This window comes from Centropristis striata, chromosome 21 (assembly GCF_030273125.1).
Source record: "Centropristis striata isolate RG_2023a ecotype Rhode Island chromosome 21, C.striata_1.0, whole genome shotgun sequence".
Lineage (NCBI taxonomy): Eukaryota > Metazoa > Chordata > Actinopteri > Perciformes > Serranidae > Centropristis > Centropristis striata.
The window spans coordinates 13,455,524-13,483,521 of NC_081537.1; the positions used below are offsets into that span (position 1 = coordinate 13,455,524).

Sequence of the window (27,998 nt, forward strand, 5' to 3'; positions counted from 1 at the left end):
TTTCATTTTCCTTTCATCTACTCAAGTAACAATTGTGTAACATGCAGTAAATTGTGCAGCTGCAGAGATCGGATGAATCATGTTGCCATCAGCCACACCTTCCTGTTTGTTCAGTTTCACACCACGTACCTCAACAAACCCTGCAAAGATGAGTGTGAGTGACTGCTGGTGCCGTGGCAAAACTATCTGTACATTTGCTGCCTCAGAGCGCCCCCTTCCCTTTGACCTGAAGACTTTTTAGGATAGTTTTTAACTTACTATGCAGTTTTTATGACAGTTTCTATGACATAAAAAATGTATCACAAAATAATGTCACAAACACGTAGTCATAGAAAAGTATGACATGAATAATACTATAAAATGTCATAGTATAAAATCATTTTTTTTAGTTTAGTACATAAATATCTCAAATATAATAAATATAAAAATGTCATAATATAGTATGCTGTGTAAAATGTCCGACTTGTGGCTTTTACTGCATGATGTCTCCTCTCTCTCTCATCAGTCTTCAGCTGTACTATCAAATAAAATTTCTATACAATTTTATGATCACAGAGTTTGGGTGTGTGGCAAAATGTTTTTTTCCAGACACCTTCTGTAGTGAGGGCTTTTGCTTCCACAAAAAGAGTTTTGAGTACTTGGCATGGGTTTGCGTCTTTTGGCCGGTCGGTGGACAGATTTTGTTGACCCGATGGCATCTTAACCGTAAAGGTTACGGCTACAAAACTAGGTATGTTGTCGAGATAAAAATAAGAGAAAACAAAAAACACAATACCTTCAGCCAGGGCTGTCATCAGCATGAAAAGAGGCCCTCTGAAGCAGCATATGTAAGATTTTTGGTGCTATGCCAGCAGCTGTCAATGACATTTCATCCCTCTCAAACATTGCTCGCTGGGTCTGTTGTTGCTGCAAAGAATTTTAAATTTGGGCATTGACCCAACAGGAAGATGTGACTTATTAGAACATTAAGATCAGATCTCAGCAGCTGCACAATTGTTATTACAATAAATGAAAGACGAATGATAACGTTCACACTCTATATTTCGCAGCAGCTTTAATGTTCAAACTCCTAATTTGCCTCGTTAAGTAGAAGGTAAAGATGAGATGTGAGGCCAGTAGATGTAGTTTGTTCACATGCTGTTGATTGTTGTGGCTCACACATTTTTGGATTAACTTGCACCTGGAATATCTCCTCCCTAGCAGTCTGTCTTTGCATGTGACTCAGATCATGTTGCAGGTTTTGTTCTGGGGTCAGAATTACAGTAAGGAAGCAAGTAGGCTACAAGATTATCAAATATCCAATTCAGGACAAAGTATAAACAGTGATACACACTTCCCTGTTTGTTGTTACCAAACTGACCTCAAGCTGCATCGCTGAGCAACAAGCAAACACTTTGAGCACCTTCATGGTGTGTTAAAACTGACATAAGCTTTCATGAAACCCTTCACTTTTAATCAAACACATAAAGCTAATGATTACAATTTGATAATCAGTGCATCAAAGGTCTAATGAAATACAGAGGAGAAATCTGAAACAAGGATACACAGCTGACATGTTTCGTCTTTATCATCACTGAACAGGATACAGCAAAGGAAAGTAGGCCATTACTTTGGCAGTAGAAGAGCTAATGGTTAAACCTACAATAGTGATATTATACGTTTTTGAATTACCTTTTGGAACATGTCTCTTGAGACTTAGCCATAATTGCCCCGAGAGTTACATCTTGTGTTTCAACATGAAAACCATTTGATAATGTTCATTTTTCTCTATGGACAATGTGGCATGAGGAAGTCAGATCGACTTTATTCTGACCTCTTTTTTTGGTATAAAGCCTCATTCTAGCCCTGCAGCATCAGCATTGCCTGTGAGGGAACAGGACAGCATCACCTGGTAATGACTTATTTTTGTGGACCATATTTTTTAATGCATATGCGTATTTCTAATTCCAAGTACTGGAATAATATGTGTTTTATTATAATTAATGATAGAATTGAATCTACTGCAGGTCTGATTTGCCTGGCAACATGGCATGTCATGTCATGTTAACTGTGCTGCTGTTAGGGATGATGAGTAAGTATTCTCAATCAAATCACATCTCATTTAATTTTATTGTTTATATGTATGTTATTTCATTGCCTGGTGTAAATATACATTTTTACTTAACTTTTTTTTTTTAACTTTAGTGTTATATTTGATTTCTGAGATGTATCTATAATTTGTTTATGTGCATCTTCATTTATGTTCATTTTTTCAGGCTTGGTGACTCCCCAGAGCTCGAGTAAGTGGATAAATCTTGATTTTTTTTTTTTTTTAGCTTGCCAGTCACACAAGTATGCCATATTCAATATGTCGCAGCATCTATTGCACCGGTGTGCTTTTATTTAATACTACTGCTATATGATTGATATTGTAACTCATCGTAAACATTCAGGTATTAGCCCAAATCTCGGAGGGTCTGGGGGCATGCTCCCCCGGGAGATTTTTTTCTCCTATTAACGGCAACTGTTATATGATAGTTGCAGAGGAATAAGATTCATCCTGTGGAGCTTACATTCTATTTTGTATCTAATTGTTTTCTATCATTCTGAACACAACAACAGTTTAGGAGGACTTATTTTCTTTCCTGTCACCTGAAAGAGGAAAAAATGGTCTTAAGTCACTATTTCTTTAAGTTACGTGAGGAACACAGAATTACTAATCTTGAAACCTACATTTGTAAAAAATATAACAATGCCAGCAAAGTAGTTTGAAATGTGATAAATACTCTATACTAAATATTAGCACAACAGAAGAACAATAAGTCAACTATAAAATATTTATTTAGTGATGTTTAGTAGTAGTAGCAGTAGAGAACAACCCCCCCCATGACAATATTGATATATATATCACCGCAGTAATGGAGCTTTATCTCTCTTGATTTGTTGGTCCAGTCAGAGTGACTGAGGTGAAATGACACAAATGTATAAAGGCATTTAAAAAAAACACTACCCTTTGAATCCCAGGATGTTCCTTTTCTTTTCTTTTTTGTTGTTGTCGCCCCTGTCAAGTTTCACACCTCTGTGGAGACAGAAAAAATCATGGCCAGAAGTAGGGAGAATCTTTTGTGCAGTATAGCTCCACTTAGCACAGCTGTAATTCCATTAATCATAAAAACAGAAGTAAGTTGAATTTCTTTCATAGTTTATTTTACAGAAATGGGAATAAAAAAAATGTATATATACATACAATATTTAAGTGTCCACAACTGTTACAGATACTGGGGAAAAATAGGGGGTCCATATGTAATACATATTTAACTACTTACATGTTTACAACCTGTGCCTTCAGCCTCTTTTTTTTCTCTTTCTCTGCTCTGTGTAAACAGCCTGCAGTTCCGTTTCAATTTCTACTGTATATTTGTGAATATTGTGACCAAATTTAATATTTATTTTACATGATCTGGTTATTGAAAATGGTTTCTTTTTGCCAAATTGTTTTTAAATGATACATGTAGAGTGAAGTGATTTTGCAATGTCACTATTCTATAATCATGTGCAATCTATATATTCTATCATTGCACTATACATTCAAAATATGTTGTATCTGTGGATTAAATTTGGGTGCCAGTAAAGAATTTTGAAGTTATGCAAAGCTGTCAGTCGAGTTTGTTATAATTAAAGTGTTTCAAAGTCTGTTTGGCTTTGCTCTATGAAATAATATTTTGTATGTAAGAATAAATATATAATCTAAGACATAATGCAAGCACAATGCAAAGATGAAGCTGAAGTTGAAGCTAAATAAACATCACTACTGCATTTTCTTAATCACCCCAAACACTGTTTGTGCACTATATTATATATTGTGTGTAAAAGTTTTCATATGGGCACATATCAGACAACAAATACAGTGATACAGATATGTGTGTGATTGACCAATATCAGCTGATAATATAATTCAACTGATCTATTGGTCGGGCTCTATGACTGATTGCAATGATCCTTAAAAAGTCTGTTACCATGTTGGTTTTTAGTGACTGTATTGTTGTTCTGTGTTCTCCCCAGGTCCCGTCCTTTACCAAATGAGAGGAACTGCAAGCTCTCGAAAAGATGATGGAAGTTCTCCTCTGATACCCTTGCAACAACCTTTTTTCTATTTTGGTCGGACATACAATCAGATTTATGTATGTAACATTGTTGTCCAAATACAACAGTCGAATGTTTGTGGACTGAAAAATCACTGCTTACCTAATAACCTCCCATGTAACTGCAGAATAGATTATCAATCTCCACATTTATTTGTCACATGAAATAATACAAGGTACAATTTCAGTGAAATGTAATCCTGTAAATTCAGAAAAGAGAGTATTGTTTTCACAAATGTATCGTCAATATTGAGTTACATCTCACAATATTGTCTTAACATTCTCAAGCCAAACTGTGCCAGTATTTCATGAGATTATGTTATAAAATATTATAGTCAGAGTCACCTGATTCTTTCATTGAAAGAACTGTTTTCTCCAACTTTGTTTTCAGGTCAACCACAATGGACACTTGACATTTGACACGCCATGGCAAGTTTTTATACCTGAGAGGTTTCCAATGCATGGAACCAGAGACATTATCGCTCCATTCTGGACAGATCTCGACAACAGAGAAGTTGGTCAGGTTTTCTTCAACCAATACACCAGTGGCACTGTGCTTCAACGAGCTACAGCGGACATTAACACGTATTTCCCAAGACTAAACTTTATTGCTAACTGGGTCTTTGTTGCAACATGGTTTGAGGTTGCCTATTTTCCAAATTCAGGAACAGTAAGTCAATCTAAATTACAACTAAACAAATAAATACTCACATCCCATTGTATAAAGTACTATTAACCCCCCCCCCCCCCCCCCCCCCCCCCCTCCTCCCCCCTCCCCCCAGCGCACAACTGTCCAAGCAGTCTTGATCTCTGGTGGCCAGCAGTCATTTATCCTGATGAATTATGGGAATATAGCTCCAACAAATCGCGCTGTACAGGTCAGAACCAGTTATAAATAATCAATTAAGAAATAAGTTGAGTTGCTGTATCTGAAATCAAATACAGTGGATGCAGTTTATTGTGAATATGATCAATATTAAACAAATGTATATCTATATGACGTGCTGTATGTTACAGGCTGGTTATGACACATTCAAGTCCACACATCATTTCTCCATCCCTGGATCGTTCTCTAATACTGCAACAGGCATGCTTTCAAGTTTCCGACTGGGCAGCAATGTCAATGTACCCGGTCGCTGGGCTTTCCGGACAGACCATGGACCAAGAGGCTGCACTTTTAATGGTATGCTCTGACACACCTTGTGACCACATGTACCACTTTGTAATCTATGCATACTTACGTTATGATGATGCGTATCCATGGTGGCCAATCCTAAAATATATATATGCACAACACTGAAAAAAATGTTTTGAACAAATGAATGTTAAATAAGCTGTCTGCAGGTGAGTACCTTATTTTGCAAATTGTGCATTAGATTTAAGTGTAGCCTAGGCTTGTATAAATTGCCAAGAAATAAATACTAGTTCAAATGGTTGATAATTAGGTGGGTGCATAAATGAAAAAAAAAACACCCAACAAAAGATTTCTCAGCTGGGTTTTTTTGTGGTATTAGATGTCCTTAATAACATACTAAAAGTTTACCAAAATCTGACCACTAGAAAGGTGTAATTTTCAAGATGGCGTCCAAGATGGGCAGGAAGCCACCAACACTAGGCAAAGCGATATGAAAAAGGACAAATATGCAACTACTTAAGGGACATTATACCTATTTTTCGCATAAATATGCTTGTAATCAATTGCTTTAATATATAGTTGTACTTATAATCACTTATCTATCATGCAAATAGGCTAATAAGAATATTACATGACCAAAACATGTATCAGGCACCAGCATTTCTGGTCTAGGAGGAACACAAATCGTCAGGCGGATTAGGACCAGACTTGAGAAGAAAGGGGACACGCCGGACAAAAGCAGCCCATTTTTTCCACATGCTCTCTATCAGCATAAGTTTCAATTTTTGATGGGAGCCACTTCATCAAGATTGCCGATTGGAAATGGCAGCCAAATAAAAATGAGAACCAATATATCTTCCAAGCCACTTAGAAGGTCAATCTTGGTGTCAAAATTTACATTTTTAGGGTCAAGGAATCCATTAAAGCTATTGAGAATATTACTAAATGATTATTTGGTCAAATAGAGATGTTCATTTTGGCCATGTATTTACATAGTTTCCAACTCAGTTCCTAAGCGGTCGGACGTAAATTAATCTAGGTCATATATGGTAAATATATTCTGAAAAATGAATAACATGCAAAAAATGTATTGAACTTTAGGCAAAAACAGACTCCTTGAGGGTGGTATAAGGGCCCAACATCCTCTATTGCGATCTGTGCTCAATGCCCAGCAACACAAAGCTTGATTGGCATTTGCAAGAGAACATCAGAATTGGCAGATCCGCCATTGGCTCCCCGTTCTCTTCACAGATGAGGCAGGTTCTCACTGAGCACATGTGACAGGCGTGAAAGAGTCTGGAGACACCATGCCATGCTGCCTGTAACATCATCCAGCATGACCAGTTTGGTGTGTGTGTCAGTGATGGTATGGGGAGGCATATCCTTGGAAGGTCGCACAGACCTCCATGTCATCTAATGGTACCCTGACTGCTGTTAGGTATCGGGATGAAACTCTCAGATCTTGTGGGCCCTGGGTTCCTCCTGGTGCAGGACAATGCTCAGCCTCATCTGGCCAGAGTGTGTAGGCAGTTCCTGGACGATGAAGGCATTGATGCCATTGACTGGCCCTCTCGTTCCCCTGACTTAAATCCAATTAAGCACCTATGGGACATTATGAATAGATGCATCCGAGACCGACAAGTACCAACACAGGCTGTTAAGCTGAGGTGATTATCTAAATCAGAAACATTCAGTTCAAAAAGAACGGTGAATACTACTGAAATATGTACACAGCTAAATGTGAAAAGTGAAGAAACTTTAAGTGGGAGAACACTGTTCAACTAACGTTAGCTAGCATTAGGCTAGCTAATGCCTTATGCTTCAACTCCTTGAACATAACAGAATAGTCACTTTCACCACAGTTTTTTTAGAAAGGCCACTGCAAGAAAATTGTTCTAAAATGACGTTTCCACATAAGACTCACTTTCACTGTGCAACATGTGAGCCAGGGGAACAATCCTGGAAAACAAAAGCTTGCTAGCTACATTAACGCTAGCTAATGATGTGCATTGTCTCATGTGCAGAATATAGGGCTAACTTTCACCACATCTCATTTTAAAACACTTTAAAACTCAATTATCAAGTATAAAGTAACGTTAATGTACAAATTAATGGCAGTGTAAAGTAACGTTAATGTAGCCCACACGTTATTATGGATAACACTGCAGGACTGGTCAGTGCAGTGCCTTACGTCCTGCTTCACATAATGTTGTGTTGCCGTATTAGGTCTTTTTATCATCTTTGGAAGAAGCTAGAAATTTAACCAAATATTTCACTTAACTACGCAATTAAACCTACATGAGACCTCACGTAATTAGTAGTAGCAGTAAGCAAAGCCTTCCCCTAAAGTAACTGTCACCCATTAAACGTTTGATCAACTTAATGTATTAATTGGGGGATTTGACAAAATGCCCATTTTTTCATTTTCTATTTGTCTCATTTCCCATCTTCTTATGTTAAGGGAGACATGGAAAATAAAAATGAGGAATGACAATTCATATTTTAAAGACATATTTTGAATAAAACAATCCGTTTTTTTTAAATAAAATAAAAAACAACATGAAATCAAATCTTGATTTGATTTCCATATATGGGTTGAACTGCAGATACACGGATTGTACGCGGACCCAGCAGCTCTGCAAATAGGAATGTGTTTAATGTAGCCTGCCTGTCAGACTGGCGATCAGATAATCTATTGCCAATCTTAAGTATGGTTAGATGCTGTTTGTTTATATTTTGCTTAACAATTTTCTTTTCTGTTTTTAAGGTGAACCTGTGCAGCTGGGTGATTCATTCTGGAGCGACAGTACCTGTGCACAGAAGTGCACGTGCACCTCAGCAGGCCTACAGTGTCAAAGCCAGCCTTGCACCTTTTCCCAAATCTGCCGACATACTGCCTTTCAGTTCATCTGCCAGACAGTGAAGAGAGGCACGTGCATCATAAGTGGCGATCCACATTACTACACCTTCGATAACAGCGTGTTTCACTTCCAGGGCACCTGCACTTATGTTCTCTCTGAGCAATGTGGTCTTGGGTTGCCCTACTATAGAGTAGAGGGCAAAAACGAGCACCGGGGCAGCACTAGAGTCTCTTGGACACGACTGGTCAAAGTGCATGTTTACAATAACACTATTGAGCTTGTTAAAGGACGTCATGGTGTAGCTAAGGTTAGTAATAAGAATTAAGTCTTCACTGATTGTAATATTTGTATTTATTTCATATTTTTACAACAATGTCTTTGCTGGTGTTCTTACAGGTTAATGGCAACTTTGCAGCCACTCCCATCTCCCTTAGCAACGGCACGGTTCAGGTTTATGAGTCAGGTTTTTCTGTGATCATCAGTACTAACTTTGGCTTGGAGGTGTCTTATGACACAAATCATTATGTCAGGATCAGTTTGCCCTACACCTACCAGAATGCAACATGTGGCCTGTGCGGAAACTTCAACAATCGCCCTGAGGATGACTTTCGAACCCGCCAAGGCGAACTTGTGAGCTCTGATGTGGTTTTTGCCAACAGCTGGCAAGCAGCAGGAGGCGATGAGCCTGGTTGTGAGGCACAGTGTGGAGGTCTGGACTGTGCTGAATGTACTGAAGATCAGACATCTTTATACAGCAACAATGCCCATTGTGGTATCCTCCAGAACACTTCTGGACCTTTTGCTGTTTGCCATGAGCGACTTCCCCCACAGAACTTTGTAGACAGTTGTGTGTATGATCTGTGTGTTGTAAAAGGGCACCAACCCATCCTGTGCCAAACCCTAAGTTCGTATGCAAGTCAGTGTCAGCAGAATGGTATACAGCTGCCAAGCTGGAGGAGAAAAGGCTTCTGTGGTAAGTCTGTCAGTCAATAAATAATATTTCAAATAAACTTCTTGGAAAAATGTTCATGATGTCAAGATCAATGTTTTATTTATTTTGTCTAGAAATTCCCTGCTCAGACAACAGCCACTTTGAATCCCAAGGCACAGGATGTCCAGCTACTTGTGCCAATCCCAATTCTACCCAAAACTGTCCTCTCCCTGCTCAGGAGAGCTGCATCTGCAATTCAGGTTACATCCTCAGTGGTGGGGTCTGCGTCCGCCATGCTGAATGTGGCTGCAGCTTTGAGGATCGCTACTACCGATCTGGAGAATCTGTAATTCTAGATGATGACTGTGGGAGACGTTGTAGCTGCAGTTATGGCTCCATGACTTGCCGCTCCCATGGTTGTGGTCCATTAGAGTCTTGCAGAGTGGAGGAGGGAGAAAGAGGATGCAGACCTGACAGCCATGGAACATGCTGGATAAGAGGCCCAGGTTCATATCACACATTTGATGGAGTGACATACCAGTATCCTGGGGCATGTCGATTGACTCTTGCCAAAGTAATGGGATTGTCTAGTCACCCACATTTCATGGTGACAGCAGAAAAAGTGCCCAGAGGCCAGCAAGGTTTTGCCAGGTTGCTAAAGTTTGAGGCAGAGGGAACACAAATCTCCATTGAAATGACAAGTGGCAGCAATGTTTGGGTGAGTCATACATTATTCACAAAAGCTAATGCAGTGAAACATTTTTAAAATTAATGGGATTATTTCTGTGTTGCATGTACCATTCTTCTTTTGAACAGCACATAAAAGTTGTCACCCATAAAATCTCACACCAGCTGTTTAAACGACCCTTTAGGTTGACAGTCAGCGGATCAGACTACCATTCAGCTCAGCATCCAATCGAATCCAAATCTACCACAGCAGCATTCACAGTATCATCCTTCGCACCTCCTTTGGTGTGACTCTGCAGACAGTTTGGCCCCACTTTGTGCGCGTCACCGCACCCAGTATCTACAGTGGTTCACTGGGCGGACTCTGTGGTAATTACAATGGTCTCCCACATGACGATTTCCGTACACCCAATGGCATCCTGGTCAACAGCTCTCAGGACTTTGGTGACAGTTGGAGAGATGGCTCCCTCGCTGCACACTGTGTGGAAAGCGTTAACAATAACTCAACAACAAATTACAATTCTAGTGAGTACTGCGGCATTCTTAGCTCACCAAATGGGCCATTTGCCCAGTGTTGGGCCATGGAGGACCCAAGGGAGCATGTGGATGCATGTGTGTACATCATTAGTGCTTCTACAGATCCAGCATCAGCGGTATGTGAGGTCCTCCGAGATTATGCACTAATATGTCAACAGAAGGGCGTGAGACTGGGAGACTGGAGGAATGCAACTGACTGTGGTAAGCACTCTGCATCCTTTTGGTATAGGTAATTTTGATATAATATCAATGAGTTTCCTGAATCAATTGCTATGTTTTTCTCTAGAGCAAAGCTGCCCTCTGAACAGTCATTACGAAGTCTGTGGAAGCGATTGTCCTTCTGCCTGCCCCAGCCTCTCTTTCCCATTCACCTGTGCCACTGTGTGTCAGGAGGGTTGCCAGTGTGATGATGGTTTTGTTCTCAATGGCCACCAATGTGTGCTACCAACAGCCTGTGGGTGCTATCACCAAGGACGCTATCGCCAAGGGGGGGAACAGTTCTGGAATGGTGAAGAATGTCAGAGCTTTTGTACCTGTGATGGGACTACAGGTTTAGTCCATTGTAGGCCCAATTCCTGTATTTCCCAGGAGTCCTGCCGTGTGGTCGAGGGTGAGTATGGCTGCCACCCCAACCCTCATGGCACCTGCTCTGCCTCTGGAGACCCTCACTACCTAACCTTTGATGGCAAGGCCTATGACTTCCAGGGAACCTGCCGTTATGTGTTGGCAACCCTTTGTAACGCCACTGATGGACTCCACCAATTTTCTGTGGAAGCTAAGAACGAGCAGTGGAGAGGATTGCCAGTTTCAATCACAGCTGAAGTTTTTGTAAATGTGTGGGGCTATGAAGTGCATATGTCGAGGGAAAGAAGTGGTGTTGTTCAAGTAAGTTGTGCAAATAATCTGACATTCCTTATAAAATGATTGTGTTGCATAATTGAGGTTCAGTCTAATTGGCAAAGAATTGACAAAGTAATTCAAATGTAAATTAAAAAAGCACATGTTGTCTTAAAAAGAAAAAAACAAAACTAATCTTTTTTGCATTATTTGTAATTAGTCTGTCAGAAGATTAACATTATGAGAAAGTTGTACAAAAGGAAGGTTTTTCTTTCAAACTTTCTTTTAGGTGAATGGAGAAAGTAAAAACGTACCTATTCTCTTGAATGGAGGTCAAGTGTCAATCTATGCAAGTGGACGTCGTGTATTTGTGAGTGCTAATTTCGGCTTGACTGTGACCTATGATGGATCTAGTACAGTCTTTATCTCTGTACCTGCAAATTTCAGGTATCCGCCATTCACTAAAGTTATAATTGAAATGCTTTGACATGCTTAAAACAACATTATTTTCAATTTTATTGAAGTGATTTATTACCCCATATACCTTTTGATATATGATACGTAATTTATTTAATTGTTGTTATCAATGCAGTGAAAACACATGTGGACTTTGTGGAAATTTCAATGGCAACCCAAATGATGAGTTCCACACCCCAACTGGAATGATGGTCAGCACTCCAGATGAGTTTGGAAGAGCTTGGAAAGTGGAAGGCAACTACACCTGCAGTGATGGGTGTGGCTCCTCCTGCCCAGAGTGTACCAATGAGCTTCCAGCTAGAGCCCAATGTGAGGTGATTCAGGCAGCTGATGGCCCCCTCAGCTTCTGCCATGAGCATTTGGACCCAGCACCATATTTCAACGACTGTGTATTTGATGTTTGTGTTTCGGGAAATGAAGGCCATGATCTTCTGTGTACGGCCATTCAAACATATGTCAGTGCCTGTCAATCTGCTAATGTTCAAATCTACCCTTGGAGACAAAACACTACCTGCAGTAAGTCAAACAGTCAATTTCTTATTTCACAACTACATAGAAACTAATACCAGAAGTCTAATTTGGTTGTCACTGCCTCCCTCCTGATCAACTGTCTCCTCCCAAATTTGTGGAACCGACTTAAGCTGGTTTAACCTTCTAAAATCCACCATTTCTTTCCTCACTTATCAAGGACTTGACTGTCCAGCCAACAGTCATTATGAGTTGTGTGGTACAGACTGTGGCCACACCTGTGCCAGCAGCACTGATGCCACCTGTGAGCAGGTTTGCTCTGAGGGCTGTTTCTGTGATGAAGGTTTCTTCAGGAGTGGGACAAGATGTGTCCCTGTGGAAAGCTGTGGCTGTCAATATGACGGCTTCTACTATAACGTAAGTCACATCCCAGTTAATACTTTCTAAGGTTACTATAAGCAACATTTTCATTAACAACATGTTATTTTGTCTGTTATGTTGCAGGCTGGACAGTCCTTCTGGACAGAGGGTTGCACCCAGCGATGTGAATGCCATGCGCCCAGTGACCTGCGCTGTTCTGCTGCCTCTTGCTCCTCTACACAACAGTGCACCATCAGAAATGGCCAACTGGGCTGTTTTGACGATCTGTCTACTTGCACTGTGTGGGGGGACCCACACTACATCACCTTTGACCACAAGTCCTATGATTTCCAGGGAACCTGCCGTTATGTGTTGGCGACCCTTTGTAATGAAACTGATGGGCTCCATAACTTTTCAGTAGAGGCAAAGAACGAGCCGTGGAGAGGTTCGACGGTGTCAATCACAGCTGAAGTTTTTGTAAATGTGTGGGGCTATGAAGTGCATATGTCGAGGGAGAGCCAAGGTGTGGTAAAAGTGAGTTAAACAACCATTGCGGACATTTCCTATGAAATTGTATCTACACTTGATAAGACAGATATCATTTTTCTCAAGCACCAGATGGTTGCAACACAAACATAAATCTGCGATTGTTTATCAACTTCTGTTTTTCCAATGTTACAGGTGAATGGAGTAACTAGAGACCTACCTGTTCTCTTGAATGGAAGTCATGTTTCTATCTATGGAAGTGGATCTCACACATATCTCAGTGCTGATTTTGGCCTGAGTGTCAAGTACGATGGATGGTATACAGTGTATGTCTCTGTGCCTTCAAGTTACAGGTAAATGCCATGTTTGAATTCTTTCTGTTTATATTCTAAAACCGATGTTGTCATATATATTTCATACATGAAGCTTCAATCTATCAAGATATTGTGATTGATACAGAGGGAAAACATGTGGACTTTGTGGAAATTTCAATGGCAACCCAAATGATGAGTTCCACGACCCAACTGGAAGGATGGTCAGCACTCCAGATGAGTTTGGAAGAGCTTGGAAAGTGGAAGGCGACTACACCTGCAGTGATGGGTGTGGCTCCTCCTGCCCAGAGTGTACCAATGAGCTTCCAGCCAGAGCCCATTGTGAGGTGATTCAGGCAGCTGACGGCCCCCTCAGCTTCTGCCACAACCACGTGGACCCAGCAACATATTTCAGGAGCTGTGTTTTCGATGTTTGTGTAGCCGGTATTGATTCCCTGTGCGGAGCCATTCAAACATATGTCAGTGCCTGTCAATCTGCTAATGTTCGAATCTACCCTTGGAGACAAAACACTACCTGCAGTAAGTCAAACAGTCAATTTCTTATTTCACAACTACATAGAAACTAATACCAGCAGTCTAATTTGGTTGTCACTGCCTGCTTCCTGATCAACTGTCTTCTCCCAAATTTGTGGAACCGACTTAAGCTGGTTTAACCTTCTAAAATCCACCATTTCTTTCCTCACTTATCAAGGACTTGACTGTCCAGCCAACAGTCATTATGAGTTGTGTGGTACAGATTGTGGCCACACCTGTGCCAGCAGCACTGATGCCACCTGTGAGCAGGTTTGCTCTGAGGGCTGTTTCTGTGATGAAGGTTTCTTCAGGAGTGGGACAAGATGTGTCCCTGTGGAAAGCTGTGGCTGTCAATATGACGGCTTCTACTATAACGCAAGTCACATCCCAGTTAATACTTTCTAAGGTTACTATAAGCAACATTTTCATTAACAACATGTTATTTTGTCTGTTATGTTGCAGGCTGGACAGTCCTTCTGGACAGAAGGTTGCACCCAGCGATGTGAATGCCATGCGCCCAGTGACCTGCACTGTTCTGCTGCCTCTTGCTCCTCTACACAACAGTGCACCATCAGAAATGGCCAACTGGGCTGTTTTGACGATCTGTCTACTTGCACTGTGTGGGGGGACCCACACTACATCACCTTTGACCACAAGTCCTATGATTTCCAGGGAACCTGCCGTTATGTGTTGGCGACCCTTTGTAATGAAACTGATGGGCTCCATAACTTTTCAGTGGAGGCAAAGAACGAGCCGTGGAGAGGTTCGACGGTGTCAATCACAGCTGAAGTTTTTGTAAATGTGTGGGGCTATGAAGTGCATATGTCGAGGGAGAGCCAAGGTGTGGTAAAAGTGAGTTAAACAACCATTGCAGACATTTTCTATGAAATTGTATCTACACTTGATAAGACAGATATCATTTTTCTCAAGCACCAGATGGTTGCAACACAAACATAAATCTGCGATTGTTTATCAAACTTCTGTTTTTCCAATGTTACAGGTGAATGGAGTAACTAGAGACCTACCTGTTCTCTTGAATGGAAGTCATGTTTCTATCTATGGAAGTGGATCTAACACATATCTCAGTGCTGATTTTGGCCTGAGTGTCAAGTACGATGGATGGTATACAGTGTATGTCTCTGTGCCTTCAAGTTACAGGTAAATGCCATGTTTGAATTCTTTCTGTTTATATTCTAAAACCGATGTTGTCATATATATTTCATACATGAAGCTTCAATCTATCAAGATATTGTGATTGATACAGAGGGAAAACATGTGGACTTTGTGGAAATTTCAATGGCAACCCAAATGATGAGTTCCACGACCCAACTGGAAGGATGGTCAGCACTCCAGATGAGTTTGGAAGAGCTTGGAAAGTGGAAGGCGACTACACCTGCAGTGATGGGTGTGGCTCCTCCTGCCCAGAGTGTACCAATGAGCTTCCAGCCAGAGCCCATTGTGAGGTGATTCAGGCAGCTGACGGCCCCCTCAGCTTCTGCCACAACCACGTGGACCCAGCAACATATTTCAGGAGCTGTGTTTTCGATGTTTGTGTAGCCGGTATTGATTCCCTGTGCGGAGCCATTCAAACATATGTCAGTGCCTGTCAATCTGCTAATGTTCGAATCTACCCTTGGAGACAAAACACTACCTGCAGTAAGTCAAACAGTCAATTTCTTATTTCACAACTACATAGAAGCTAATACCAGCAGTCTAATTTGGTTGTCATTGCCTGCCTCCTGATCAACTGTCTTCTCCCAAATCTGTGGAACCGACTTAAGCTGGTTTAACCTTCTAAAATCCACCATTTCTTTCCTCACTTATCAAGGACTTGACTGTCCAGCCAACAGTCATTATGAGTTGTGTGGTACAGACTGTGGCCACACCTGTGCCAGCAGCACTGATGCCACCTGTGAGCAGGTTTGCTCTGAGGGCTGTTTCTGTGATGAAGGTTTCTTCAGGAGTGGGACAAGATGTGTCCCTGTGGAAAGCTGTGGCTGTCAATATGACGGCTTCTACTATAACGTAAGTCACATCCCAGTTAATACTTTCTAAGGTTACTATAAGCAACATATTCATTAACAACATGTTATTTTGTCTGTAATGTTGCAGGCTGGACAGTCCTTCTGGACAGAGGGTTGCACCCAGCGATGTGAATGCCATGCGCCCAGTGACCTGCGCTGTTCTGCTGCCTCTTGCTCCTCTACACAACAGTGCACCATCAGAAATGGCCAACTGGGCTGTTTTGACGATCTGTCTACTTGCACTGTGTGGGGGGACCCACACTACATCACCTTTGACCACAAGTCCTATGATTTCCAGGGAACCTGCCGTTATGTGTTGGCGACCCTTTGTAATGAAACTGATGGGCTCCATAACTTTTCAGTAGAGGCAAAGAACGAGCCGTGGAGAGGTTCGACGGTGTCAATCACAGCTGAAGTTTTTGTAAATGTGTGGGGCTATGAAGTGCATATGTCGAGGGAGAGCCAAGGTGTGGTAAAAGTGAGTTAAACAACCATTGCAGACATTTCCTATGAAATTGTATCTACACTTGATAAGACAGATATCATTTTTCTCAAGCACCAGATGGTTGCAACACAAACATAAATCTGCGATTGTTTATCAACTTCTGTTTTTCCAATGTTACAGGTGAATGGAGTAACTAGAGACCTACCTGTTCTCTTGAATGGAAGTCATGTTTCTATCTATGGAAGTGGATCTCACACATATCTCAGTGCTGATTTTGGCCTGAGTGTCAAGTACGATGGATGGTATACAGTGTATGTCTCTGTGCCTTCAAGTTACAGGTAAATGCCATGTTTGAATTCTTTCTGTTTATATTCTAAAACCGATGTTGTCATATATATTTCATACATGAAGCTTCAATCTATCAAGATATTGTGATTGATACAGAGGGAAAACATGTGGACTTTGTGGAAATTTCAATGGCAACCCAAATGATGAGTTCCACGACCCAACTGGAAGGATGGTCAGCACTCCAGATGAGTTTGGAAGAGCTTGGAAAGTGGAAGGCGACTACACCTGCAGTGATGGGTGTGGCTCCTCCTGCCCAGAGTGTACCAATGAGCTTCCAGCCAGAGCCCATTGTGAGGTGATTCAGGCAGCTGACGGCCCCCTCAGCTTCTGCCACAACCACGTGGACCCAGCAACATATTTCAGGAGCTGTGTTTTCGATGTTTGTGTAGCCGGTATTGATTCCCTGTGCGGAGCCATTCAAACATATGTCAGTGCCTGTCAATCTGCTAATGTTCGAATCTACCCTTGGAGACAAAACACTACCTGCAGTAAGTCAAACAGTCAATTTCTTATTTCACAACTACATAGAAACTAATACCAGCAGTCTAATTTGGTTGTCACTGCCTGCCTCCTGATCAACTGTCTTCTCCTAAATTTGTGGAACCGACTTAAGCTGGTTTAACCTTCTAAAATCCACCATTTCTTTCCTCACTTATCAAGGACTTGACTGTCCAGCCAACAGTCATTATGAGTTGTGTGGTACAGACTGTGGCCACACCTGTGCCAGCAGCACTGATGCCACCTGTGAGCAGGTTTGCTCTGAGGGCTGTTTCTGTGATGAAGGTTTCTTCAGGAGTGGGACAAGATGTGTCCCTGTGGAAAGCTGTGGCTGTCAATATGACGGCTTCTACTATAACGTAAGTCACATCCCAGTTAATACTTTCTAAGGTTACTATAAGCAACATTTTCATTAACAACATGTTATTTTGTCTGTTATGTTGCAGGCTGGACAGTCCTTCTGGACAGAGGGTTGCACCCAGCGATGTGAATGCCATGCGCCCAGTGACCTGCGCTGTTCTGCTGCCTCTTGCTCCTCTACACAACAGTGCACCATCAGAAATGGCCAACTGGGCTGTTTTGACGATCTGTCTACTTGCACTGTGTGGGGGGACCCACACTACATCACCTTTGACCACAAGTCCTATGATTTCCAGGGAACCTGCCGTTATGTGTTGGCGACCCTTTGTAATGAAACTGATGGGCTCCATAACTTTTCAGTGGAGGCAAAGAACGAGCCGTGGAGAGGTTCGACGGTGTCAATCACAGCTGAAGTTTTTGTAAATGTGTGGGGCTATGAAGTGCATATGTCGAGGGAGAGCCAAGGTGTGGTAAAAGTGAGTTAAACAACCATTGCAGACATTTCCTATGAAATTGTATCTACACTTGATAAGACAGATATCATTTTTCTCAAGCACCAGATGGTTGCAACACAAACATAAATCTGCGATTGTTTATCAACTTCTGTTTTTCCAATGTTACAGGTGAATGGAGTAACTAGAGACCTACCTGTTCTCTTGAATGGAAGTCATGTTTCTATCTATGGAAGTGGATCTCACACGTATCTCAGTGCTGATTTTGGCCTGAGTGTCAAGTACGATGGATGGTATACAGTGTATGTCTCTGTGCCTTCAAGTTACAGGTAAATGCCATGTTTGAATTCTTTCTGTTTATATTCTAAAACCGATGTTGTCATATATATTTCATACATGCAGCTTCAATCTATCAAGATATTGTGATTGATACAGAGGGAAAACATGTGGACTTTGTGGAAATTTCAATGGCAACCCAAATGATGAGTTCCACGACCCAACTGGAAGGATGGTCAGCACTCCAGATGAGTTTGGAAGAGCTTGGAAAGTGGAAGGCGACTACACCTGCAGTGATGGGTGTGGCTCCTCCTGCCCAGAGTGTACCAATGAGCTTCCAGCCAGAGCCCATTGTGAGGTGATTCAGGCAGCTGACGGCCCCCTCAGCTTCTGCCACAACCACGTGGACCCAGCAACATATTTCAGGAGCTGTGTTTTCGATGTTTGTGTAGCCGGTATTGATTCCCTGTGCGGAGCCATTCAAACATATGTCAGTGCCTGTCAATCTGCTAATGTTCGAATCTACCCTTGGAGACAAAACACTACCTGCAGTAAGTCAAACAGTCAATTTCTTATTTCACAACTACATAGAAAGTAATACCAGCAGTCTAATTTGGTTGTCACTGCTTGCCTCCTCATCAACTGTCTTCTCCCAAATTTGTGGAACCGACTTAAGCTGGTTTAACCTTCTACAATCCACCATTTCTTTCCTCACTTTCTTCAAGGACTTGACTGTCCAGCCAACAGTCATTATGAGTTGTGTGGTACAGACTGTGGCCACACCTGTGCCAGCAGCACTGATGCCACCTGTGAGCAGGTTTGCTCTGAGGGCTGTTTCTGTGATGAAGGTTTCTTCAGGAGTGGGACAAGATGTGTCCCTGTGGAAAGCTGTGGCTGTCAATATGACGGCTTCTACTATACCGTAAGTCACATCCCAATTAATACTTTCTAAGGTTACTATAAGCAACATTTTCATTAACAACATGTTATTTTGTCTGTTATGTTGCAGGCTGGACAGTCCTTCTGGACAGAGGGTTGCACCCAGCGATGTGAATGCTATTCGCCCAGTGACCTGCGCTGTTCTGCTGCCTCTTGCTCCCCTACACAACAGTGCACCATCAGAAATGGCCAACTGGGCTGTTTTGACGATCTGTCTACTTGCACTGTGTGGGGGGACCCACACTACATCACCTTTGATGGGGCACTGGCTCATTTCCAGGGCACATGCTCTTACATCATCACTGAGAGTGTGAGCCACAGCGACAGTGACACACAGTTTCAGGTAGTAGCCACTAATAATCACAGAGGCAACAACCGTGTGTCGTTTGTATCAGCCGTGGACATATACCTCTCAAATCAGGCAGAGAGTGTGACTGTCAGGATTGGACCCAACAAAAAAGTGAAGGTATACCTGATTTCAACATAAACAACTTTCTGGGGTTTTTTTTGTGTCAACATCGGCAACAACAAGAGCCTCTTGTCCATCTCTCTCTACACTTTCATCCCTCCAGGTAAATGGAAATGCAGCGTCTCTTCCAACCACTGTAGGAACATTAGCTGAGGTGGTAAGAGAGGGAAGCTACATAGTGGTCGATGCCATTGACTTGATCGTCCAGTTTGATGGCCAGAGCACTTTACTGGTCAGATTGGGCCAACATTGTCAACATAGAGTCACTGGGATGTGTGGAAACTTCAACAACAATCCTGCAGATGACAAAGTCTTGCCCAATGGCACAATGGCACGGAACGACAATCAGTTCGGACACAGCTGGAAGTCAAACACAAGCCAACCAGGGTAATCACAGACACACTGTCCTCTTTAATTCCGATGGGGATCTCAAATGTTAAGGTTAATTTCTGGAATGAGAAGGTTTGAATAACTTGAATAAACTGTTAAATGTGTAACCCTTATTGTCTATCCTAGATGTGGATCTACAGATGATGAGCCTGTTGATGGACCCAACGACTGTCCCTTTAGGGAGGAATACTCTGAGCTCTGTAGTGTCATCACCAACAGTAACGGTCCATTCAGTGATTGTCACCTGCACTCCAACCCACAGCCATTTTTCACCTCCTGTGTCTATGACCTGTGCCTCTCCACTCCAGCCAATAATATGTTGTGTACCACAGTCTCAGCCTATGAGAGAACATGCTCTATTTTGGGGTTAAACATCTCTGAATGGCGCTCCACTTTGCAATGTGGTAAGTTTGCACTGGGCTCATGGAAAGATATGAAAATGAAGGAGAAAATGATGATTCTCTTAACACTTTTTAATAACCATCATAAATAAATGGTGACGGGGTATTAATTGTTATTTTACTGTTAAAAAAATATCATTAATAATCCATACTTATTTATTAGTACAGCCATACTTTGTTAATCTACACAGTTTATTGTCAATAAGATTGTATTCTTACACTATATCAAGTATTTACTAATTATAACCAAACAATTTGCAAACAATTCAGAGCATTATTTAAATAAATATTTTGATGCATAATCAGCTTTTGCAGCTTTATAATAGCAAACCCAGTAATCTTTATACAGTTTACAAACTGATTATTAACCATTAACAAAGTTTTAGAAATAGTTTGTAGATGGATTGCAAATTTGATTTTAAATACTTATGGAGTGTATAAAGATGAATAAAATATGCACCATAAACTATTACATTACAGTAACAAAAGCAACAGTAAACATTAACTGGTGTTGAGCCAGATACTTTGCTGAAAAGAATATCCGGTACATGTATCGTAGTTTTTAAGAGTACAAGTATCATACTTGTACTTCCATTTCTTCCTGCAGTCCTCAGCTAACAACACAGGATAAAAGTTCTGTCAGCTAACAGCTAGTCAGTTTCTTTACGTTAAGCCTTTAATGTTACATTAGCATTTAGCTCTTTATTTAGTGTGTGTGTGCGCATTTGTGTGTGTGTATGCTTTTGTGTGTGTGTGTCCCTGCTTTTACAATAATAATGACTCATATCCTCCCTATTACCTTCAGGTGGGTGGTTTCAATTTAGATTTACCTTTAAAGCCAGGAACACACTGGCCCGACTGTCGGACGTCGGGAGAGTAGACTCGTCGGGTCATCTGATTGGCTGTCTGCTAGCTATGGGCGGATCTGATTGGCGGTGCTCTAGCGAATCAGCGCGGTGTGTGGGAGGGGTGGATACTATTAATTAATTGCTATCTTCGGGCAAAAAGGAGTCCAAGAGCAGAAAATGCGACCATCAGCTCAGCTGGAGCGACCATTTTGCAGCGAAGCTTTGTTTTCCAAAACGTCCAAAACGTCTTCTCAAAACTATTAACAAGCTGTGCGCTTTTGTTTTTTTTGTTCTTTTAAAGATATTTTTTATTGATAGGACAGAGTGAATGGGGAGACAGGGGAAGACATACGGGAAAGGGCTCCGAGTTGGATTCGAACCCGGGCCGCCCGCTTACGAGGACAATGCCTCTATGGTACGCGCTCTACCAGGTGTGCCACCGGGAACGCCCCATGCGCTTTGTTTTTAATCTCCATGGTTACTGCTATGGTTTCTCCGTTACGTCATTTCCTGTTTTCATGTTTTGGATTACAGTCACGAGACTAGCGCCACCCATTAGACTTGTTGCATCTCGCACAAGCGCAGAACGTACAGGCTGCTGTGTAGTCGGCAGTCGTTGTGGCTTCCTGTATTACAAAAGAAAAGTGAAGTTGTTTCGAACAACTTGTTTACAGATTAGTTCCAAGAAGAGGAGTAAAGAAGGATTACTGGGAAAAGAAATACGACAGAGTTCAAAGGAGGCTTTTAAAATGTGGTTTTCACGTCATGTATTGAACATTTTTAAGAGCAAGATAAGAATAGGAGATGCCGGATGTGTGTTAAAGCGGTTCAGCTTGTCTTTGTACTGTTTTTTGCAATTGAACTGTATGCAAAGCAAATAGTCTATGTATATTTTACATCCTTTTTTAATTCTATGTTCTTTTTCTGGCTGTTTGTTCAATAAGGACAACCTGAAGCCTGCAGACTTGAGTCATGATTTTGTGTTTCCTGAGTTCTGGCTGAGAAACCTTCACAACAAACTAAAAGCATTATATTTATACTGTCTGTTTGTCTCTGTCTGTGGCAATTTAAAATTCATGATGGCTTGCCTCCTCTCCTTCTTTTAGTTGACCAGTTTGTGTGCCGCACTGAGGGCATTGCAGACATTGTGATCCTAGTGGACGGCTCGGGGAGTATCGGTCGCCTCAACTTCCGGCTAGTGCGCATGTTCTTGGAGAATCTGGTCAATGCCTTTGATGTTGGCATCAATACGACAAGGATAGGTGGGGTCCTGTTACTTTCCCTCTTGAACAGATGGGCACAACATGGGGCCAATATGGTCTTCCCATCTTTGTGTCAACATTTGTATTGCTTTATTCAGGTACCCCCTCATTTTTGTCACTTTTTAAAAACTATTTTTGTGTATCAGCTGTCGAGGGTGTTGAATTTTGAAGAGGCCTAATAAGCAATATGTAAACTCTGTGTGTGTGTGTGTGTGTGTGTGTGTAATTGCAGGTCTGGTTCAGTACAGTGGTGATCCCAGGATAGAGTGGCATCTAAATGCTTTCTCCACAAAAGATGCCGTCATTGATGCCATTAAGAATCTGCCATACAAAGGAGGAGGCACTCTCACAGGTGCTGCTTCTCACTGATACTACCAGTTTGTTTTGCTATTTATTCTGCTTTACTTTGTTTGGTAAGATCCAACTATTTCCCTGTCTCATTTTCTCCCCCTTAAATGACCTTCTTCCTTTTCCCTCTCCTCATTTACCCCTCTTCTCCTTCTCCCACTGTCTCTCTCCAGGCCTTGCGTTGTCCTATGTCATGGAGAACAGCTTCAAGCCTGAGGCTGGCTCACGAATGGGGGTACCCAAGATTGGGATCATCATCACGGACGGGCAGTCCGGCGACGATGTCATACCTCCTTCGGAGAGCCTGCGCAATGCTGGAGTTGAGCTGTTTGCTGTTGGTAAGAGAGGACACAAATCAGGTTGCATTTGAAAACAGAGCCAATGGTAAACTACCACATACATTCTGCAACTGCATGAGAGGAAAATAAAATAAAAAATATAAAATTCACATCCTGACAGTCATGCTTCTTTGATCTGATCTTACTGAGTACTTTACTGTACCTACTCAGCTAAAAGCCTTTATATTTGGTTTTTCAGTAGTTGTAAATATAATACTAACAATAATGTGTTTGCCCATCTTTTCCTAGGTGTGAATAATGCTAATGAGGACGAGCTGCACTCCATCGCCTCAGACCCTGACATCAATCACGTCTACAACGTGGCCGACTTCAACGCCATTAGCTCCATTGTAGAGGGTCTGACCAAGACTGTGTGTGAGCAAGTGGAGCTGCAAGACAAGGACATCAAAGAGAGTGAGGGGCTATTTATATTAGAAAAGAAGTTGTTCACATGACGTGTTGTTCAGCCATGTGGGAAGTCAAATATGTTTATAGTTGTTTCAAACAGCCACACGGGCACATAGAGTGAAAAGCCATCTGTCATAGAGAAGGGAGATGCAATATCATTTAAATGCTGGGAGCAAAAGGCTAACTTTAGACTGTTTACATGAAAAGTGGCATAAATTGTTGCAACAGTTAGCAGTTCACACCCTGGCTCCTTTCTCGCCTTCACACACAGCATTTTTGTGCAGATAACATAACAACAGGAAGCACATGCAAGTGAGAGATAGCATTTACACCTCTTCTGACTGTACAAGGCAAAATAAGGTGAGTTAAGATAATTGCAGTTTGCCTGGCGATGGTTGTAAGAGCTAACTTTACAGTATCGTTAAATTAGGTAACAAAAATGACTAACTTTTTACTCTAAGGTATTGTTAGTACAGTTTAAATGATGGAAAACTAGTACTAGAAATTTTAGATCACACCAATCCGCCTCCAAGCCTGCTGCTTTCCGTCAATGTTGTTAGCCACGGTTAGTAAAATCATACAGCTTCAGGAATCCAGTGACAGCCACCATTAGTCTCTCCTCCATGACTCTTTTTTCCAATTGTAGACTTGTTGTTGTCACCTCTCAACTTATCCAATTGGACAAAGGGTAAAAAACAGCAATGCCACTTGGTGATTTTTTTGCTCTGAGTTGAAGTTTTTTTAACTCGAGGAGTTCAGAACACTGATGAATTAAAAATCACTTTTGAAACTGTGTTCTGTAAATGCTCGTAACATGATCGTATCATTGCATCAACCCATATCAAGTTGAGGCTTAAAATATTACCTTGTGGTTAGTCTCTAGTTTAAACCACACCTTCTTCCGGTTAAGCCACACCCATTCTGTGTATGGACACAGAAACCAATAATTTAGTTAGTTAGTTAGTTTAGGTTGAACAGATGGAGATAATGATATACTTGCTCATCCCTATTAATAAATAGTTTAGTAAAAATAAAATAATTATTAACCAAAGTGTAACTATCAATTTACCGCGTATAATAGATGGTTATTATAAATTGTTACCGTGCTTTCTCCGGAGTTAATACAATCTGCCAACCCTGCAAGCTCTAAGTTTATTTTGTTGCTCATTCTGTTTCATCACTACTTGCCTCATCCTTTTACCCACTTCTTCCAGAGTGTAAAGAGCTGGACTGCACAGAGTATGAGAGGTGTGGTGAGCAGGATGGTGTGTACGGCTGCTTCTGTGATGAACACTATTCTCGGCCCAACAATGAGAGCTATGGTGCGTGCTCCTCTTGAAATATATTTTATAAGATAACAATGTTTGTGGGCAGAGGAAGAGTGAGACCTGGCCTGAGTGCAGGTGCATAATTACTGTACTTACGGCATTTTAAAGCATGTTCATTAACCTTCCCATGGTCCAGTCCTAGGATTTTGCACACCAAATCTATTTTCATCTTTTTCCTAGACTCATCGATCACTTGTGCCAATAGTTCAGGCACCTTGTCTCTGTCACGCTGCCAGCTGTTTGAAGCTGGCTTCCATCCCAGCGCCCTCCATCTCCGAGATGACTCCTGCAATGGGACTATCCAGGACGGACGACTGGTGTTCCACTTCAACAATGACGACCAGCTGTGTGGGACAGTTCTAAGGGTACAGTCGATGCTATCAGTAGAGATCAGAGCATGTGAGTGAAGTGGCGCAGTGACAGTTTCCGTTCCGTGCACAGCTCCACTGCTCAATATCGCTCCAAGCTCAACTCAGATTTCACCCGACTCCACTTTGTGAAATCCATTGTCGAGCTCACAACAGTGGAATTTTGACAGAAAATATTTTGGTTGTGCAATTCACGGCCGCACTCCGGGTTTAGCTCAGGCATGTTTTTTAAACTCATGGTGCAAACAATCACGGAGTGATATCGGAGTGGAAGATTAGGCAGCCCTCCACCTTTACAAAAAGTCTGTGCACTGCTCGCTTAGCTGCCCTCCGCTCACATTCAGACCGAAGAAGACTGTAGATGTAAATGGTTGAATAGCATCTGTAATAAACTAATTGTACTGTTGTATCCATCTAAATCTTCAAGAGCAATGGGACCCACTTCCTCTATGAGAACACCATCCAGGGCGACCAAGGCCTAGACCTTAAGCTGGTTTTCTGCTGTATATACCCTCTGACTCAGGCCCTTTCTATGGATCTAGGCATCAACCCCATAGAGAGGTAACCCTCACAACAGCATCTCCTTAAAACTATGTATGCCAGAGCACATTTATCTACAGTATGTACATCTAAGTTCTTTTTATGGTAAACATCAGTTGATTGTGATGTAACACTGCATGAAATGCAACTAAGCTTTTGATAAATGCCTATATCCCTATTGATGTATTACACACTGCTAAATCGCACCATTAAATGCATCAAATTTGCAAGCCAGGGGAGGATGTCTGCAGTATTAACCCTCCAAACTGCGTTTGATGCTGACAACATTCATACTCCTGAAATATTTCTCCACAGTGTTAATAGGTTGAAAAAAACCCATTGTATATGTTTAATTGAAGATTGATCTACATAGCTGTTGTCCCTGCTCTTTGTGGGAACAGTTTTTTGAGTCAAAGGTTCCCTACAAGAACTTTCCAGCACTTCCACTGAATTGTTCCTTCCGTGAAGTGTAGTCACATTTTGTGTTGGTTGTGTGTGTGTTTTTTGTAGCATTGCAAAGAAGAAGCTTCCATCAGGACTGGGTCACTATCAAATGAGGATTATCCCTTTCCAGGATGCTGGCTTCCTGTTCCCCCTGAGCAGTAGCAGTAACATAGAAATTGAAATTGACCAGAGGTTGTATGTGGAGGTGCGGACAGAAGGAGTCGATGAACGACAGATCTCCACCATTGTGGACTCTTGTTGGGCGACACCGGTCAACAATGCCAGTTACCCTGTCCGCCGGGATCTCATCGTTGGACAGTAAATAAGCTATTGTGATTTCACACTAAACAATGGATTAATTCAATTGAGATCTCTCTCTGCCTTTGCTTCATCTCTTGTATGTCTAAACCCTGTTACACTGATAACATTTTAACTCCCCAATCTCTTCCAGGTGTCCTAGCCCATCAGATGGCACAGTAGAGATCATTCAGAATGGCAATTCCACTGTGGCCCGATTCTCCTTCGAGATTTTCATCTTTACCAAATTTCCATCCATCTACCTGCACTGCCAGGCCCATTTGTGTCTTCTGAAATACAACAACTGTGCGGCTGTACGTACTATTTATCCATCCTTTTATTTTCTATAACTGTTAAACTGATCAGTGCAGGAGCCTGGGTCACATCTGAAGACATATACCATACGTATGTCTCTGTAATACTGTGTACCAAAAGCATAAACGTTATTGCTGAGCTGCCTTTGCCTTGTTTTATGCTGTAGAGCCTTTAAGTGATCACTATCTGTACGTCAGAGTGCATTGATGAAATCCTCTAATATTGGTTGTTCTTCTGCAGCGTTGCGACCCCTTTCACAACAGAGTCCAAAGAGATGTATCCTACCATGATTCTGTAATGCTCACACTTGGACCTTTGGTCGCTATGCCAGGAAAATACACGGTATGTACATGTCTAATTATGTCTTCATAACAATGAAGAGATAATAATTATGATAGATAATTGTGGTTGTTCTCTTGCAGACAAAATGATCATCTTCTTGATGACTACAACAACAACGACAGTAAACAGATGGACATATACACCAACATATTATTTTTATTCAAAGTACAATAGCTTAATCATGTCGCTTACTTTCCATCCTAAACTATAGTGTCATTATGTAGAAAAGATCATGGTTTATGTAGACCTTAAGCATTTCTGTTTGAAACTATAGCTTTGTTCATGTATTGAAATTTCCTCTGCACAGACATAACATAGATAGAAAGAACTAAGTGAAACACTTCATCTATACTATACAGATTTACAATAAGTCATAATTTGGCCTTAATAACTGTTTGCATATTTGAGCAGATACATATTGTTCATGTTAGAAATGCAAAATACATGCCAAACAAAGATGTGGTTAGATAATCGATGCCGTCCAAGGCATTATTAAATGGAAATCGCAAGGAGCAGCATATGTGCATATATGCAAAAATATTTAGTGCATTTCTTTCATCCAGCTCTATGACAGTTAGCATGTAATGTCAAGTTAACAGCTTGATATTTCAGTATGTTGTAGGCTGTATGATTTTTTTCCTTTCATTTTGATAAATCATTTGCAATATTATGTTTTCTTTGGGATTGCACTAAGAGTCTCCTGTGTATCTTGTGCTTCAAGGTTTTACATGATCTGTGTATTGTTTTTGTTTCTGGACAAGTCAGTCTTTGCCTGTCATGTAAGATTAGTGCTTAATAAACTTTGGTTGTCAC

At 41.4% G+C, this 27,998-nt stretch overlaps 2 protein-coding genes across 2 annotated transcripts; both read left to right on the forward strand.

The window, feature by feature from the left end:
* The first annotated feature begins 1,981 nt into the window (after positions 1-1,981).
* On the forward strand, positions 1,982-14,606 carry LOC131959954 (IgGFc-binding protein-like). Its single transcript, XM_059325167.1, has 19 exons — positions 1,982-2,071; positions 2,256-2,279; positions 4,042-4,160; positions 4,513-4,791; positions 4,904-4,999; positions 5,139-5,304; positions 8,024-8,424; positions 8,514-9,090; positions 9,183-9,766; positions 9,921-10,473; positions 10,559-11,157; positions 11,399-11,556; positions 11,702-12,102; positions 12,275-12,471; positions 12,559-12,948; positions 13,096-13,253; positions 13,360-13,763; positions 13,924-14,015; positions 14,208-14,606. Exons 1-19 carry the CDS (start codon positions 2,026-2,028, stop codon positions 14,604-14,606), a joined length of 5,643 nt encoding a protein of 1,880 aa, XP_059181150.1. The 5' UTR covers positions 1,982-2,025.
* Positions 14,607-15,179: 573 nt separating this feature from the next.
* On the forward strand, positions 15,180-27,959 carry LOC131959955 (IgGFc-binding protein-like). Its single transcript, XM_059325168.1, has 25 exons — positions 15,180-15,190; positions 15,238-15,401; positions 15,574-15,770; positions 15,858-16,247; positions 16,395-16,552; positions 16,659-17,050; positions 17,223-17,419; positions 17,507-17,896; positions 18,044-18,201; positions 18,308-18,699; positions 18,874-19,070; positions 19,158-19,553; positions 19,660-19,943; positions 20,073-20,350; positions 22,302-22,457; positions 22,690-22,809; positions 22,979-23,143; positions 23,393-23,557; positions 24,766-24,873; positions 25,060-25,244; positions 25,675-25,808; positions 26,298-26,549; positions 26,683-26,842; positions 27,084-27,185; positions 27,266-27,959. Exons 1-25 carry the CDS (start codon positions 15,180-15,182, stop codon positions 27,272-27,274), a joined length of 5,160 nt encoding a protein of 1,719 aa, XP_059181151.1. The 3' UTR covers positions 27,275-27,959.
* The last annotated feature ends 39 nt before the right edge of the window (positions 27,960-27,998 follow it).